General features: G+C 45.0%; 1 protein-coding gene across 1 annotated transcript in view; it reads right to left on the reverse strand.

Moving 5' to 3' along the window:
• The window catches only part of C8H11orf80 (chromosome 8 C11orf80 homolog), a 112,415-nt gene that overhangs the window by 87,737 nt on the left and 6,967 nt on the right, over positions 1 to 17,711 (reverse strand). The window contains 4 exon segments of the mRNA XM_013347785.2: positions 6,945 to 7,083; positions 9,068 to 9,127; positions 9,129 to 9,159; positions 9,161 to 9,572. Of these exon segments, the coding sequence (XP_013203239.1) occupies positions 6,945 to 7,083; positions 9,068 to 9,127; positions 9,129 to 9,159; positions 9,161 to 9,572 (642 nt within the window).

Below are 17,711 nucleotides of genomic sequence, written 5' to 3' on the forward strand. Positions count from 1 at the left end.
AAAGATGAAAAACTGAAGGAAATTACCTCAAAAATATGAAAATCAGGGAGAAAATTTTAGAAAAAAGTTTCATAAATCCACTATTTAAATAATGGAAACTGCTGTAGAATAACCACCAACAAAATTTCCCACATCTGGGGGCTCAGTGGTTAAGAGCATTGGTTGCCTTTCCAGAGGACTTGGGTTCAATTCCCAGCACCCACATGGCAACTCAAAACTGTATGTACCTCCAACACCAAGGTACCCAACACTCTCACATAGATACACATATAGGCAAAACACTAATGCACATAAAATTAAAATAGATAAAACATTAAAAAAAATTTTTCCCACTGGGCGATGGTGGCACACACCTTTAATCCCAGCAACTGGGAGGCAGAAGTAAGCAGAGCTCTGATGTGGGAAGTCCCTCTATATATGTATTGCTTTTATTGGCTAATAAAGGAGCTGCTTTTGGCCAGTGACTTAACAGAATATAGCCAGGCTGGAAGAGATATATATAGAGAGAGTAGGCAGAGTCAGGGAGAAGCCATGTAGCCACCACAGGAAACAGGCGCCTCCACAGGAGCCCACTGAAACTTTGCTGGTCGGCCAAGACCTTGTGGTGATGCACAGAGTAATAGAGATGGGTTAGTTTAGATATAAGAGCTAGCTAGAAATACACTTAAGCTATTGGCTGGATCAGGATGGTGCATTCCAGCCACCACACACAGGGATATTTCCAAGCCGCGCAGTGCACTGTATGGCAGATTCAGCTTTTACTCAGATAAAAGGTTTATGTGCTGCATGCCCAGAGCTGAGGTGGTGAGGTCGGCTCCCACTCAGCAGTCCCAGACCAAACGGTGAACTACCTCCACCATATTGAAAGCCTGAGAGAGGTGGAGCCAGCATCCAGGGCCACTGTGACCAAGCTGCTTACCATTTTAAAAGTGCTCCTGGTCAGAAAATTATTGCAGACTGCTATAAAGACAAATTCAGATCAAAAAGACCTCTTTTGGATATGTTGGATAAATGTACATAGGCTTAAGAGAGAGAGAGAGAGAGAGAGAGAGAGAGAGAGAGAGAGAGAGAGAAGTACAGACACTTATAATATAAAAGAGTACAGTCATAGATTAAAGGAATAAAGATAATAAAATAAATATTAAACTTGTAAAAAAAGTAATAGAGTAAGGCAAATAAGCCACATAAAGATGGAAAACATACAGAGAGTCTGGATTATGTATATTATTGTGTTTTCTTTGAATTTTTTTGACTGTGAATGAGTTAAGTACAGAGAGATATTTCATTGTATGGGCTATTAAAAGCTAAACCAAGATATATTTTAAAGGTATCTTAACTTCAAAATTTGGGTCTAAGGATATGTTGCTTTGGAAAAGGGGTTCTTCTTTTGTTTCCACAGAGGATGAGAACCTGTGGATTCCTTCCAGACCAATGTGATTTGATGGACCAAGAGCCCCTGAAAGGTTGCCGTGAATACCTCCCAAAATTACTTCACCCAAAAAAGCAGAAAGTTCTCTCCAAACTTTCTCCAAACTTGGAGAGAATTACACCCAAATTCCAAAATATTGTTTATAAATGTTTGTTTACATTTAAATGGAGATATCCTATAGAGATTTGTATTGGTATGAATCTTGGTTTATTGATACAAATTTAAGATTAATTTTGTTATATATATATATATATATCACTGCTTTTTATTAAGGTATTGTGTTTGTGAAGCTCATTTTAAAATGTAATGTATAATTAATAAATATAGGTTAATAGAGAGTCATCTATAATAGTCAAGCTTGTAGTCATGTTAGCTAGGTTTTCTAGATGTACAGAGATGTATTTCAGATGGATAGATATTCTTCAGATCTTTCAAAGACTACATAATATGGCATTTAAAATGTTTTAAGAACTTAGGACTTTTCATGACACTGAGACACATCTGCTTCTGGCAGCACCAATCTACTTCAAAAGAATGAAGGGCATCAAAGAGGCTCCTCATGGAGTTTGCTAGCCATTTGGGCAAAAAATTGTTCTTGCCTGAACTACTTAACTGAACTTACAGGACCCACAGAAAAATGATTGCTGAAGTTGCCTAAAGAAGGTGAGACAGTTCTTTGGGGCTCCTGCTTCATGAAAGAGTCTGCCAGACATTCTGCAGGACACAGAAGAAAGTGACTGACAAACTGCCAATATAGGCGGAACTATCTTTGAAATTTCCTGATTCATGGAAAAGTCTGCCAGATACAATAGGTCAGTAGGCTGAAGATGGATGCCTCAATAGTACAGAAGAACTTTGGGTGACTGTCCAGGCAGTGAGATGTCTCTGTCAACTCTAGAATTTTGAAAGTTGTTTACAATGCACTTCATGTTTACTTAGGTAATATTATATCCTTCTGGAGTCTTTGATGGAGTCGAAGAATAGATAGTTATTATTATAGTTTTCCTTAGTTATGATAAAAGATAAAGTAGATATAAATATTTTAGCTGTAATTCTTGCTTGATACAAGTTTTGTTACATGTAATTTTACTGTGTTAAAGTTAAAACCTTCCTTTTTATTTAAACAGAAAAGGGGAAATGGTGTGGGAAGTCCTTCTGTATATGTGTTGCTTTTATTGGTTAATAAAGAAGCTGCTTTTAGCAGATGACTTAACAGAATATAGCCAGACTGGAAGGTGTGTGTGTGTGTGTGTGTGTGTGTGTGTGTGTGTGTGTGTGTAGAGAGAGAGTAGGCGGAGTCAGGGAGAAGCCATGTAGCCACATCAGGAGACAGACACCTCCACTGGAGCCCACTGAAACTTTGACCTTTTGGTGATGCACAGATTAATGGAGATAGGTTAGTTTAGGATATAAGAGCTAGCTAGAAATACGCTTAAACTATTGGCCAAACATTGTAAATAATACAGTTTCTGTGTGATTATTGTGGGTCTAAGTGGCCGGGAATGAATGAACAGGCTCTACCTTCAGATCTCTGTGAGTTCGAGGCCAGCCTGGTCTACAAGAGCCAGTTCCAGGACAGGCTCCAAAGCTACAGAGAAACCCTGTCTCAAAAAAACAAACAAAAAAAATTCCCACACCCAAAGGACATGAATTACATGGAAAAGGCGGAGCACAGAGCGTGATGGAGGAAAACTGACCCCACAGCAGGTGCAGTACTGTAAATTTTCAGAACAAAGGTCAGCAACTGCGGATCACTCTCGTCTCACTGAGCACAATTAGACACATTTTATAGGCTCCTTTCAAAGTGCAGAACAGTTATGAAAAAACTAAGTCCAGGTCAAAAGAATGGGAACAGAATTCATGTCATTTCCAAGGCTTGTCTTAAAAACATTTGAGTTATAAGCCTTGTTCCCTTTCTCAATCCTTAGCTGAAGGGATAGATATTAGAAGCCACAAGGCTGAAATATTGTGGATTCTGCTTTATTTTTTTTTAAAAAAAAACTTTTTAAACTTTATTTTATGTGCATTGGTATAATGATGTCAGGTTGTCTGGAACTGGAGTTACAGACAGCTGTGAGCTGCCATGTGGGTGCTGGGAATTGAACCCAAGTCCTCTGGAAGAGCAGTCAGTGCTCTTAACCACTAAGCCATCTCTCCAGCCCGTGGATTCTACTTTAAAGCAAATAAACCCTGTACATCTACACTCATCTGGTGGTAAAATAAAGTAAAAACAAACATCCCATATGTTAAATCACTGAAATTTCAAAATGTATCTATTAAATATAAGAATACAAAGACAAAGAAAATATTATATAAGCTTACATGGAGAAAAATAAAAATAGGTCATATACAGAATAATCATAAAGGCCAGAATTTTTAGTATCAACAGTAGAGTTATGAAGCAACATTGCAATGTCATTGAAATTCTGAAGAGAGGTTAATTCTGACTTAGAATCCCATTCTCTGACAAACTACCAATCAGGTGTGGAGTGAAGACATTCTCAGAAATACGACGTCTCAAGAAAGTTATCTTCCCAACATGCTTTGTCAGGGAGCAACTACAGTCTAAGAGCCACCAAAACAGTGAGTAAGCCAAGAAATAAAGATATTGGGATTCAGAAGCAAGAGACACTCAGAGAAACCCCCAAAACAAATAGCTCTATATACTAAAAACAGAAGGTATCAAAACTAGAGCCGGATAGAGGCCGTCATGGTGGCTTACACTGTAACCCTACCACTCGGAGGCTAAGGAGAGAGGACTTCTGTGAGTGCCAGGCCATGGCCTACGGTGAGACCCTAACTCAGAAAACCAAACCAAGAGATTGGAGTTGTACCTCCGTTAGCAGAGTGCCTGCCTAGTATGGATCCCCAGCGACACAGAAGCCAGGTGTGGTAGCACACACCTGTAATTCTGGCATTCCTCCGGAAGTAGAGGAAAGAGAAGTAGAGTCACCCTTGTCTACATGTTGAGTCAGAGGCCAACCTGGGTCACATGAGACTCTTTCTTTAAATGTCAGTAATAATACTGCCTTTAAAATTTTTAAAGGGGCTAGAGAGATGGCTTGGCAGCTGACAGCAATTAGTTCTCTTAAAAAGAACTAGGGTTCAGTTCCCCAATGGGCAGCTCACAACTTCTATAATTCCAGGTCCAGAGGGATCAAACACCTCTAGCCTCCTTGGTCAATGGTATTCACATGCACAGACATACACACAGAAACGCATATACAATTAAAAATAAACCTAAAAGGGCTGGGTGGTGGTGACACACACCTTTAATCCCAGCACTCAGGAGGCCCTGTCTTGAAAAAAAATCAAAATAATAAAAATAAATCTTTTTAAATGAAAAAGATATTATAGTACAAATATGTTTGGAAACAGGTAATATGAAAATAATCGGTTAATGTGGCTAAAAGTATTAGCATTTAGGAGAAAAAAGTCAGGGGGTTGGGCTATCTCATAGCTCTCTTGGTGTGTGTGTGTGTGTGTGTGTGTGTGTGTGTACCATCTGGGTGTATGTGAAAGAAGTTGTGTGCATGCATTCATGTGAAGGCTAGAAGCTGATATTGTGTTTCTTCCTTAATTATTTCTTTACCTTATTTTTCCCCTTCTTCCCTCTTACCCCCCACGCCCCACTTCTTTTTGATTTTTTTTGAGACAGATTTCTCTGTAGCTTTGAAGCCTGTCCTGGAACTCGGTCTGTAGATCAGGCTAGCCTTGAACTCACAGAGATCTGTCTGCCTCTGCCTCCCAAGTGCTGGGATAAAAGGCGTGTGCCACTATCACTGGCTTCCCCCCACCCCAAACTTCTTTTCATGTGTATGTGGTACTTGAGTGTTTGTATGTGTGAGCATGCATGTGAAGGACCAAGACTGATAGGAATCTTCGATTGCTCTTCCATATTCTACGAGATAGGGTCTTTAGAACCTTGAGCTCATATATGGCTAGTCTCACTAACCAGTTTGCTCCTGGCATCCCTCGTCTGTGCCTTTTAAGGCTCAAATTATAAGCATTTCACCACACCCATCCAGCATCTACATAAGTTCTGGGTATCTGCACCCTCAGCCTAGCCTGACCTGGGACTTATTATATATGCCAGGCTAAACTCAAATTTACAGCAACCCTCCTGCCTCAGCCTCCCAGTTGTCATCCACCATGCCTGGCTTGATCTATCCTACTACTAAAATTGTGTGCCTGTATAAAACAAAGGAAGTTTCCAAAAATTAATGAAGTAGATCTCCATGTATTAACACAAAACGCTGCCCACTTTTATTAAAAGGCATTGGCACTATCATACACCAATTTCATTTGTTAAGAAATTCAGTAACTGAGCCGGGCAGTGGTGGCGCACGCCTTTAATCCCAGCACTCGGGAGGCAGAGGCAGGCGGATCTCTGTGAGTTCGAGACCAGCCTGGTCTACAAGAGCTAGTTCCAGGACAGGCTCCAAAGCCACAGAGAAACCCTGTCTCGAAAAAACCAAAAAAAAAATTCAGTAACTGTGCACACATGCACAGAAAAGTCTAGAATATACACTAAATGTTAATAATAATGTACACTGAATGCTAATAATTATTTCAGGGAGTTAGATAACTAGAAAGTAACTAGAAAATGCCATCATTGCTTCTGTAATGATGCACTATGTCAAGTGTATATCATCGTTTTGTTTGTTTGCTTTATATTTCATTCTTTAAGACAGGGTTTCTCTGTGTAGCCCTGGCTATCCTGGAACTCATTCTGTAGACCTAGCTGACCTCAAACTCACAGAGATCCACCTGCCTCTGCCTCCTGAGTGCTGGGATTAAAGGCATGGGCCACCACCGCCCAGCCATTTTTTAAATTTATTTTTTATTTTATATTCTTTGGTGGGTTTGCCTGCATGTATGTCAGAGGATGTGAGAAGCCCTGGAACAGGAATTACAGACAGTTGTGAGCTGCCATATGGGAGCTGAGAATTGAACCTGCGTCCTCTAGAAGAGCAGCCAGTGCTCTTTACTGCTGATCCATCTCTCCAGTCCCCATCTTTTTATCTTGACAGGCTATAAACTAACTACATGAAGATCAGAAATAACAAAGCAGTGCCATCTACACCAGACATACCGAGGAAGTCCTTTATGTTCAAAATGTCTATGGAATTGGATGTCATGATAAGAGCATACACCAGTAGTCATTTCATTTCCCTTTCCTTTATTTTTGCCTCTTTTGCAATTGCCAAAGTCCACACATGAACAAAATCGTAAAACTTGATATAAATTTGTTGTGAAAGAATAGCTTAAAATCAAGGTCAAAAGTAAAATTGTTTTTGAGCAATTTTAATTTAACCTAGCTATAGAGTCTCACAATAAAAATAATTTTTATCTTTCCTATATCGAACACTTACAAATTAATTGCCAAATACTTGTTAAAATCATCTTGGTTTTATAGCTACACTAGAGAAGAGTGTGACAAATTGGAAGCTTTACACGAACTATGACATGCATAGCGACGAAACAATTGTCAGTGATTTCTGCCTCTACTTACTAGTCACTGCACAACGGAGAGAACTCGGCGCCTGCTTAGAACTTAACGCGTCTATGGAAACCGTTAGCTGCCCTTCTAGCGATGCTCCCTTTGGCAGTCCTGCTTCACACTTCCAGTGAACTATTAAATACCTCAAAACCTGAAAAGATACGATGCAAATGAAACGCAATCTTTAAGATCATGGTCCTAACAAACTTGTATGACACAGTCAAAACTCTAATATAAAATACTGTACTCCTGCTTATGAAATGTCAGATTTGCTTTTGTTCACAGCATAGTATTGTATTTAAACACAAAAAAAATAGTTGGAAAGCCAGCTTGGGAGGCAGAGGCAGGCAGATCTCTGTGAGCCCGAGGCCAGCTTGGTCTACAGAGTGACTTCCAGGATAGCCTGGGCTGCTACACAGAGAAATCCTGACTCAGATTTTAAAAAAATAAATAAAGAAAAAAAAATAAAGAGCCGGGCGGTGGTGGCACACACCTTTAATCCCAGCACTCCGGAGGCAAAGGTAGACAGATCTCTGAGAGTTCGAGGCCAGCCTGGTCTACAAGAGCTAGTTCCAGGACAGGCTCCAAAGTTACAGAGAAACCCTGTCTAAAATAAGAAAGAAGAGAGAGAGAGAGAGAGAGAGAGAGAGAGAGAGAGGATGCTGGAGAGGGGCTGGAGAAATGGCTCTAAGATTAAGAGCACTTGCTGTTCCTGCAGAAGAACAGAGTTCAGTTCCCAGCACCCATAAGACACCTACCTCACAACCTTTTGTGTGCTTTGCAGACCAGGGCGGCCTTGAACTCTGAGATTCACCTGCTTCTGTCTCTGCCTCCCAAATGCTGGGGTTAAAGGTGTGTGCCACCACGCCAGGCCAAAATGACTTAGTTTTATGTGTATGCGTGTTTTGTCTGTATACACATAAGTATACCACATGCTTGCTGCCCACAGAGGTAAGAAGGCAGCATTGCCACTAGGGTGCTGCGAATCAAACTCCAGGTCTTTGCGAGGGTGATGAGCACTCTAAAATTTCTCAGCCAACACTTTTTTTTTTTTTTTAAGGCAAAGAGCTCTGAATAAGCAAGTTTGGGAACTAAGATCCTGATTTGTAACAGAGTTCTGAAGGCAGTTTCCAGGCACTTCTACAATCTAACAGCTTCCTTCACATCATCTTCTGATTTCCTGTGCGCCCTCTGTTCGGATTTTTCCAGCGTCTTTATGTATAAAGATAGCAGTTGGGAAAAGAATACTGGCTGGTGAGTCAGAGCCCTGGGTTCTATCCCGGGTTCTGTCATCTGTAAAATCTAATCCCCCAGCTTCCTCTGACGATGACAAAGAAGTCACGAGGACCACAAATATTCCAAGTCACCTCAGCGCCTGCGATTCTATCCCTGTTCACCTGTGCAGCGTTCCTTAGGTCTGAAGCTAAGTGCCCCATCAGGAGATGGCCGCAAAGTTCAGCAGTGAAGTGAACACATGCCGCTAGTCGGCACCGGGCCATCTTCTAGAACTAAACAGTTCTCAGTCCACTGATATGGAGAACCTAGCACGAACCCTTGGATTCAACCTTTCGTCATTCAGCCCCGAATCTGCACCTCACGGTGGCTGCCGAGGGGTCGTGTCACACCTTGTCCTCATGTTCCTGTTTTTACATGGCTTGGTGCCTCCTTGCCTATCTCTGACTCCCTAGTCCACCCTTTAACGGCTGTACACGTCCTTCCCGCCTTTTCGATCCCCCTCTCACATAGATGGGTACAAAAAGCTGGGAATCAAGTTAGCCGACTTCCGATTCCCCTCTCAGAATCAGCTCAGGTTTGGCAAACACCATACCTAGTTCTTGGGCCTTCGCCTTCTTAGCTTTAGACGGTGGTGTTAGCGCGCACGAAGGCAAGCCCGGAATACACTGGTTCCTCACAAAGGACCCACGAGGGTGATGGGTAGTCCAGCACCTCCATACCTCAGGCCTCACGCCCTCCCCACAGAAATCCCAAAGAAAGCGAGATTTAAAATTGTCTAGCCATCCACGGTATTTTTTCCTGCACCTCAGAAAACGCCAGATCCCGCCGCCCAAACTTTGAGGTCTCCTCACAATGCCCTCTTCTCGGAAAAATGTCTTTCTTCCCCTTCCCTGCATCACCTCGCAGACAGCCAAAGCCATACTCTCCATTCTGTAAGGAGAGCGGCCACAGCGCTCAGGGTTGCTGGCTGCTCAAAACCTCTTCCTCAGCTTCCTTCAACCCGGGTGAGCGCCCGGCCAGGCGGCCGCCAGCCGGTTCCCTTCCCGCCCGACAGTGCGGTCGCCCCGCCCCCAGCCCTGGCGCCTGCGCACTGCGCCGGCTGCCTGAGGTCGCCCGCACCAGTAGGCGGCTGGGTGGGAGGACAGGTGGCCCGGCTGCCAAGGTTGGAGGCGAGCCGGGAAGAGGCCGGGCGATGACTCCTCCTGAGGAGACTTTCCCACGGTCTCGCCAAGACGCGGCCCTCGGCCCTTTTCAAAGCGCTTTGACCGCCGGCGGCGTTTTCCAGGGCCGGTCCCTGGAAAGCTGCGGCTGCGTGGTGCAGGATTCCCAAGCTGGCTCTAGACCCCAGCCGGCTTCGCCTTCTGTTCTGAGGGCGGTGCCTGGGACCAGACTCTGCTCCCACATCTAACAGAGGGATATATGGGTGGCTAATTAAGTCTGAATTTTAGGTGAACGATCTTTTCACCCCATATTGTGTATGTCATGTCATAAGATTTGGGACATATACTAAGGAAATTATTTTGAAATTCAGAGCTGAAAGCTGGGGGGCTTGTATCTGCCAACCTGCCTCCAAACCTCTCCCCAGTCTATTCCAGGAAGATTCTGGGAGCTTCCCCCTCCCCACTAGACCCTTCCTTCCCCAAGTTTGACTTCAGAAAACGTCTGTCTGGCTGACGAGCAGCTCTGAGTGTCCCCAGCTGGAAGGAAGTCCTATAGGCTGCAGAGCGGGCTTCGTGAGATGGACGTAGGCTCACAGCTCCCGAGAATCTGACAGATTGTTCTTTGGGCTGCCAAAAGAAGACACTGGCATCAGAGATTTTTGCTTGGCAACGAGTTACCCAAGGAGAAGGGTGGAACAGGGCGTTGGCCGCTTTCCTTCGGAGGAAATTCTTCCACTCCAGAAGCGGGGATTGCACAGAACAGGCTGTGGAGTTGACAGAGTGCCCCGCCCAGTACCAGCCTTGGTGCCACTTCAAAGTCCATGTCCCTTAGGAACTGAACCATACCCCCTCTGCCGTGTGCTAGAGCTCTTACCTGCCTTCCCCGTCTTGGGTGCTCACAGCTAGGCAAACTGGAGAGGTGGTTTTTATTTTTTGGTTGTTCGAGACAGGGTTTCTCCGTGTAACAGCCCTGACTGTCCTGGAACTAGCCCTTGTAGACCAGGCTGGTCTCGAACTCACAGAGATCTGATTGCCTCTGCCTCCCAAGTGCTGGGATTCCAGGCGTGCGCCACCACCGCCCGGCTGGAGTATTCATTTTAATCATCAGAATTAATAAAAAGCCGACATTTGGGAAGCCACTGGAGTCTTTTCCTCCTTTTTACATCTCTTTTAGAATATTTCCCACTGAAAATGTCATCTCAGCAGAAGCGATCCGCCTTGAAGATACCAGCGGAGATGAAGGGTGAGGAACAATGGCTAATGGCACAGCACTTGAGCTGAGGTGGTTGCTTGGCTCTCAGCCTCCTCCTTGGAATGCGCCTCAGGGATGAAGGTACAGGAAACACCCAACACTATCCCACGTGTAGGCAGATACCTAACAAAGCCGGTGGGAGAGAGTGCCCACATTGGTCTAGGCAAAGGGGGAGGGGCTCTGCTGTGGGGATCCACCTTCAGGGCCGGTAGTGTTTCTTCTTGTAATCAGACTTGACATTTGCTGAGTCCGACTCCCAGCTCTACACACCCTACTTTTTAGCTCCCCTTGTTAAAAGTAATCCTTCTGTGTAACAGGTATTGTAGACAGTGGAAATGAGGCTCTGAGGAGAGGTTGTATAACACTCAGTTTGTAAATGTCAGAACCTTAAGACAAAAGCATCCCCGAAGTCCTCTCCGGACTTCTCCCCATCTCCCCATCTCCCACCTGGCCGTGGCCTGGCTGGTTGTCGGGGAGTTCTGTACTGTGTCATTATTTTTTTTTCTTTTTTGGTACTGTGTCATTATTGATGTTACCGTAAAATGTGAACCCCTCTACATGAACCACAGTGGTGATACCATCCTCTGCCACAAACCCCTGCTCACTTTTCCTATTCATCAGCCTGCATCTCCAACCTGTCTGTTTGGATCTAGTAAATAATATGCTGTTGGATGTCACATTGTGAAAACATGTTTGCTCAGGTTCCTTCCTCAGGCCAACAAATGCTATAGTCAGAAGGGATTGCTGAGGTGACCACTTACCTTCAATAGATTAACATGTGTGAGGCCTAAAGAAATTAAATGGCCTGCCTAAGGTAAGATCACTTACTCCACTGGGTTGACCAAGACGCCCTTGTGGATCACTGTATTTTCAACCTGACCTTTGCTCTCTGGTAGCTTTCTTGAAGTGTTTCCAGGGACCTGTTCTCACTGCAGTCTAGACTGTGTGGCATGCTGGCTGTGCTGCCATTCCTCTGCTCACTCAGAAGCTGAACTCACGTTTCATGTCTTTTTTGGATATTGATTGTTCTGAGACAAAAACAAAACAAAAACAAAACAAAACCCTGTCTGGCCAGTTTTAAAACCCTACCCCAAGAGCCCCAGATTGACTCTGAAGCCCCAAAAAGACAAAAAATGGGGGGCTTGAATGGAACCAGAACATCATAAGCAATGTTGCCAAGCAAACAGGGACATTTCAGGGACTGTTAAGCTGCCTTTTCCTTTCAATGTGTTCTCTATACATATTCCAGACACTTCTTAGGGTGTACCTTAGTCTCCATTTCTTCCAGGTCATTCACATGCCCTGAAAGAAGTCAACCTTAGGATTTTAAACTATTGTCAAATGAGGTTCATTTGGGGACTTTCTCCCCTGGGAAACAAGCAACTATGACAAGAGGCTGTTTCCCACACAGACATTGAGAAAGGGTTAACTGCTTCTCTCAGGTCCTGAGAGAAGTCTGTCCCCCACCAGTCCCCATAACCGGGTTTCCTGAAATGGAGCACGTCCCAGGTGCCTCTCCACTAATCACATCCTTGCAAATGGGGCCATGCGCTCAGATTAGCTCATCCCTTCACCTTCTCGAGGCCTTCTCCACCTGGAGCAGAGAATCTGGGGCAGCCCCACCACTGACTTCCTGTCAGGGGTCAGATAGGAATGTGCTCACAGAGGGCGGGTAGGTTAGGGAGCACCCGAGACCATCCTGGAGCTGACTTCCACACCAGTTCATGGCCACGCCATATTCTAAGGCTTGCAGGCAAAGAGCAATACCAAGGTTTATATAACGAAAATATTTTCCTCTTCGCCCCCATTCCCTATGCTTTTCTTCCTCCCCTTCTTAAAAGGACTGGCTCTGGTACAAAGTGGCTTCCTGTGTCTCCTGGCTGAGTCACCTTCTCAGTCTGATTTCTCATCTGCCAGTTATCAGGTGCTGGGCCAGCCAGGAAATCTCTTTCCTTCCCTTTTTGTATCCATTCTCCTTTGCTGGGGGAGAAATAAACCTACTTTACAAAATGGTTCATCCCTCCATAACTGACTTTTTATCCTCTCTGAACCAGAGCTGGATTTGTCCCGACAACTGATACACACTAGATGGGAAGCTGGCTTTGTGGCCCAGAGTATGGAAGCAGCTGAGTAGCCTGGTCACATGTGGCCAAGCAAGCCTATTGATCTGAAGGTCAGACCATCAACTGGATTTTAAGACAAGTAGGCTCACTGGGACAAAGACTCATCTTGAAAGAACCCCTTTAAAAAGATGTTAGTGCCAAAAGTTCAGTCTTGGGTCACGGAATCCCAAAGCACTTTACCAGGCTCTCAGGCCTCACAGCTCACAGCCAGTCAGCTGGGATTCAGCTCTAAAGGTGACTAGATTTTACCCATTCTGGCTTCAATGGCTGTCTTCTTCTCCAACTTCCATTTTCACGAGTTGAAAAGAGGCTGTGGGATCAAACGTCTAAAAACGTCTGGACGTCTAATTCCCTCACGTTTGGCCACTCACTTTGGGTGTTAGGTCCTAATTTTCCACAACTAAAATAGGGAAATTCTCCAAGGGATATAGTTAAAATAACATCTATGAAGTAATTTGAGAGTTAGGATCTTTAAATTACAAGACATTTTAGAGGCCATTTAATCCAGCATTTCCCAGCCAGACAAGCAATGCTTGTTCGAATTCCTTCCCTTTACCCCCACCCCACCTCCGAAGAGTCAGTCTCTTTCCTCTGTCTTTTCCTGGTATCCAAGCAGTTTGCATAGTGTACTTAAGAACAGGAACGACTGCCTTACTTCCCTTCCCACTATGTGCAATAGTTAAACCACCACTGCCCAAGTTGGTAGCTAGCGTTTACTTGAATGTCTTCTGCTGGGGTCTGCCGTCACAAACCATTTCACTTTGGGAAGCAGTGGTTTGGAAGAACTTTTCCATCACAAGAGCTACCTTCTCCTGCTGTTTTCCCGGCCCCGTGTCTTCCACTCAGCAGTCACAAATCTGTCCTTTCAAACCACAGAGAATCCATATAATCCCCGTATAAAAGGCCCTGGGGAATACTCGGGATGGTTATTGTTAACCTGTCATAGTGGCTCAGACTTGGCCTGAGTGATTGTATTATAGATGACCTGAGCTTGGCGCACATGCATCCCTAAAACATTGTATAAACCAGTTTCGTGTGAATCAAATCGTTTTAGACATACATGGAAGGTGACTGCTTTTAAAAACCCTGTTATCAGTTCTCTCATCAACAGAAATAGGGGCTGGGCACTGAACCCGGGGTTTATCCACACTCAGCAAGCACTTCACCACTGCGCTAGCTACATCACTTCCTACTTCTGAAAGGCATGCCATCTAAGTCGCCTGCAGTGCCCAGGTTCTAGGCGGCCCCGCACTTGTCATCTTCAGCTCAGCGCCCCAAGCAGCTGGTATCACAGGCTCGGAGTCCACCAGGCCAGACCGGACAGTCTTTGTCTAACGCAGAAATCTCCCCCATCCGGCTTTCATACAATCTAAATTTTCATGCATTATGCTTTCTTCTGGAAAAATTTGCCTACATAGAAAACATGCAAAATAATGATAATGGGCACAGCAAACACTGCCGAGTGCTTATCTGGCACCCGGTGCCTCACAGCTGACCTGTACTGCTTAATTTCTCCCCACAGCTTCCTTCTGTGAAGTCACCCTAATCGTTTCCTGAAGAGGAAAATCAGGTTCAGAAAGGCTGCAGACCTTTCTAAGGTCACTCAATCAGAGTCCAGAGTCTATTGTCTTTACCCTCAGGAGGCTTCCGATGCCACTCACGTTTAGAACAACACAATAAGAGTAAATTGGGCTAAGATACTGAATACTGACCTAAATGTCTAGAGCTTCAAAGATATACATAAAACAGACTCTTCTTGGATATAAGCACTATAGGTTTCTCAGAACAACATATTCCAGCACATATTCTCACATATTCCAGTACAGCTTAGCGGATGAGCCCTCAACAACCCCCCTTCAGCTGCTAGTATTAAATAGATACTGCCAGATTTTACTTCTGGGGTATGGTGGAGAGTGGACACTTTTTTCCAGCGTCTTTGTACTCCCAGGGGTTAATGGCATGAGCTTTTTAGAAGAAAGAAATGGCTCACTATTGACTGGTAAAAGTCACTAGGTATCATCGTTGCTCCCAGCCTGCTCCTAGATGGGTCAAGATCATTCAGATGAGCCCAGTTTTTAATGGCATTTAGGTTTTTGGAGTTAAAAATAGTTTGGCGGGGATGGAACATACTAAGTAAGCTCCGTTTCGAATCCAAACGGGGCAGAGATAAATGGAGGAGATAGCTCGGTGTCCTCCAGTTCCCGTTTCCTCCATTTAGTCAAGACCAATGTGCCATCAAAGCGTCACTTAGAGCAGAACACAGCCCTGGGGTTCCTAGGACCCCAAACTTCCGGATGCTGTATAAGGAAGCTTGAGGTGGGGCCCTTTTCCAGTCCTCTGTGCCCTACAGCAACTGCCCGCACCCATGAAAAGGCCCCATGGGACTAACACGCTGCCTGCAGTCTCGTGTGCTGGCTTGCTTGCAAACACACGTCAATCCTTTGCACATCGTGCCCGAAGCTGTCAGGCTGGTGTCCTGGTCTGTGCTAGCCACGGTTAATTAAGCCTGTCTTCTGAAGGTGCATGCTCCCCTGGGAGCTCGCCTTTCTAACCTTTCCTTGGGCAGCCGCCTTACAATCACAAATCAAAGACTGGCGTGGGAAAGGATGCGGTTTTCCTTTCTTCTCAGCCCCTGTTTCCGTGACTGGCGGAAGAATGAACCTGATCAAGACAACTCAATCAGCCTTCAGCTTTAAACTCTGTCTCTTAGGCTCCTCTGACCGGCCCCATTCCTGTGGTTTTCTACCTGAGGGGTCGGTCATATGTCACTCTAACATCAGGGAAGGAGCATCAAGGCGGAGTATCACTTTTCCCTCATCTGCGCTGAGACCGCTGACTCTGCAGCAGGGCTCCCACCCAGGCGGCTTCTGTGGTCTTGGTCTAGCTGGAGCACAGTAATGGTTTCTACTGCCGCTGCATGCCTCCCCTGGACTGCTGAGCTTCCATCTGGAAGGGAATGGCTTGGCCCATTCACATGCTTTCTCTCTGGGTTTCTCGGCCCTTACTCCACACCAGTCCCACAAGCATCCTGGCTTTTAGGTTCTATCATTCCCCCACATACCCATATAGACCTGTAAGGGGATGGGTTCCAAGGAACTTTTCAGAATTTCCTCCAAATATCAAGGAGCCCAGGAAATCCGGGTTTGGGGGATAAGATGGAAGAGCGAGACGCAGTCCATAGGGAGGGTTACACCAGACTGTCTGCCTGCATGGGTCTACGTGGACCCTGCTACTAAGACTCTGAGGCAGCTTCCTGCTGTTGACATCAAGGTATGTTTCTTCTTGGAGTCCCAGGAGTGCGGCAGAGTCCAGGCTGGTACCGTCCACTGCTGCTGGGCTGTGCCGAGGAGTCAGAACACTCTTGCTCTCATGCCCTCGGCCTTTTCAATGCTGCTCCTGGCCCAGAAATTTGCTCTCCTATGTGAAAATCCACACGTCTTTTGCAATCCAACAGATGATGGCATAATCTCTGAACTTTAGGTTTACCGGATCTGTCTGTCTCTTGATATTTAGAGGAAGTTTCTGGAGGAAACCTTAAAATCCCTCTCAAGCACCTGGCTCTTCAGTTGAAGAGCCAAGTGTCTTAAGAATAGTATCCTGTTGTAGAGTTGATTTGAGACAAACTTCTAGGCTCCAGCAATTCTCCTGTCTCAGCCTCCTGGAACTATAAGAATGCACCATTAATATCTCTTGTATAGCTTCTAAAAGGACTAGTTAAGAGTTTAAAAGGATTAGTTAAGAGTTTAAAACCAAAGATGAGGAAATAGCTCAACCAGTAAAGTGCTTGCTTTGCAAGCAGAAGAACCTGAGTTCTGAGTTCAATCCCCAGAACATTTATTAAAAATAAGTAAGTAGAGTCGGATGGTGGTGGTGCACGCCTTTAATCCCAGTACTCGGGAGGCAGAGGCAGGTGGATCTCTGTGAGTTCAAGATCAACCTGGTCTACAAGAGCTAGTTCCAGGACAGGCTCCAAAGCTAAAGAAAACCCTGTCTCGAAAAACCAAAAAACAAAACAAAACAAAAGTAAGTAGATAGACAGACAGACAGACAGACAGACAGAGAGATAGAGCTTATCATGCTGGTATCTTCTTACAATCCCAGCACTGGGGAAGGTAAAGACAGGTAGATAGATCCCTGGGGGCTCTCTGACAGGCTAGCCTAGCCTACTTGGTGAGTTCCAGGCCAGTGGGAGGCCCTGTCTCAAAACAAACTGTTGGAACACAGTCCAGGAATGGAGTCTGTGAGAACTCTGAGGGCTTGTAAGAAAACTACAAGGAAACAAGACAAGAGTTTTGTGACCTCATTTTTCAAAGCATGGACTTTGAAATGCCATACGATGATGGCGCACGATGGTGCCATACGGTGGTGGCGCATGCCTTTAATCCCAGCACTCGGGAAGCAAAGGCAAGTGGATTCCTGAGTTTGAGGCCAGCTTGGTTTACAGAGAGAATTACAGGACAGTCAAAGCTACACAGAGAAACCCTGTCCCAAAAAACCAAAACCAACCAAACAAAAAAGCACAGAATTGTTCTTAAAATGTGTTTTGTGCCCCTCAGGTGTAGCTGGTAGGAGCAAGTTTACCTGAGATTATCCGTCACAGCCGGCCGTACTTCCATGGGAAAACATGCTTTTCCCTCATGCAGCTTGCTCACCACATGCAACTTGACCTTGTGATTGTACACTTTACTCACGTGACTCCCAATAACCTTCAGAATATACATTATCTAATGTTCTGAATAAAGTTGGCTATTGCACGAGATTCTAGTTCACCTCCTTTATCGGCTCCTTTCTCCCAGGTCCCACAGCTGCTGGAGTGGCGAACACAAACAAACAAATGTGGATGGCACTCGATGAATGCACTAAAATTTGTCCCCTGGCCTATAGACACATACATACACAGAACACACGCATACACAGAACACACGCATACACAGAACACACACATACACAGAACACACGCATACACAGAACACATGCATACACAAACACACACATACACAGAACACAC

The sequence above is a fragment of the Microtus ochrogaster genome, chromosome 8 (assembly GCF_000317375.1).
Source record: "Microtus ochrogaster isolate Prairie Vole_2 chromosome 8, MicOch1.0, whole genome shotgun sequence".
NCBI classification, from domain to species: Eukaryota; Metazoa; Chordata; class Mammalia; order Rodentia; family Cricetidae; genus Microtus; species Microtus ochrogaster.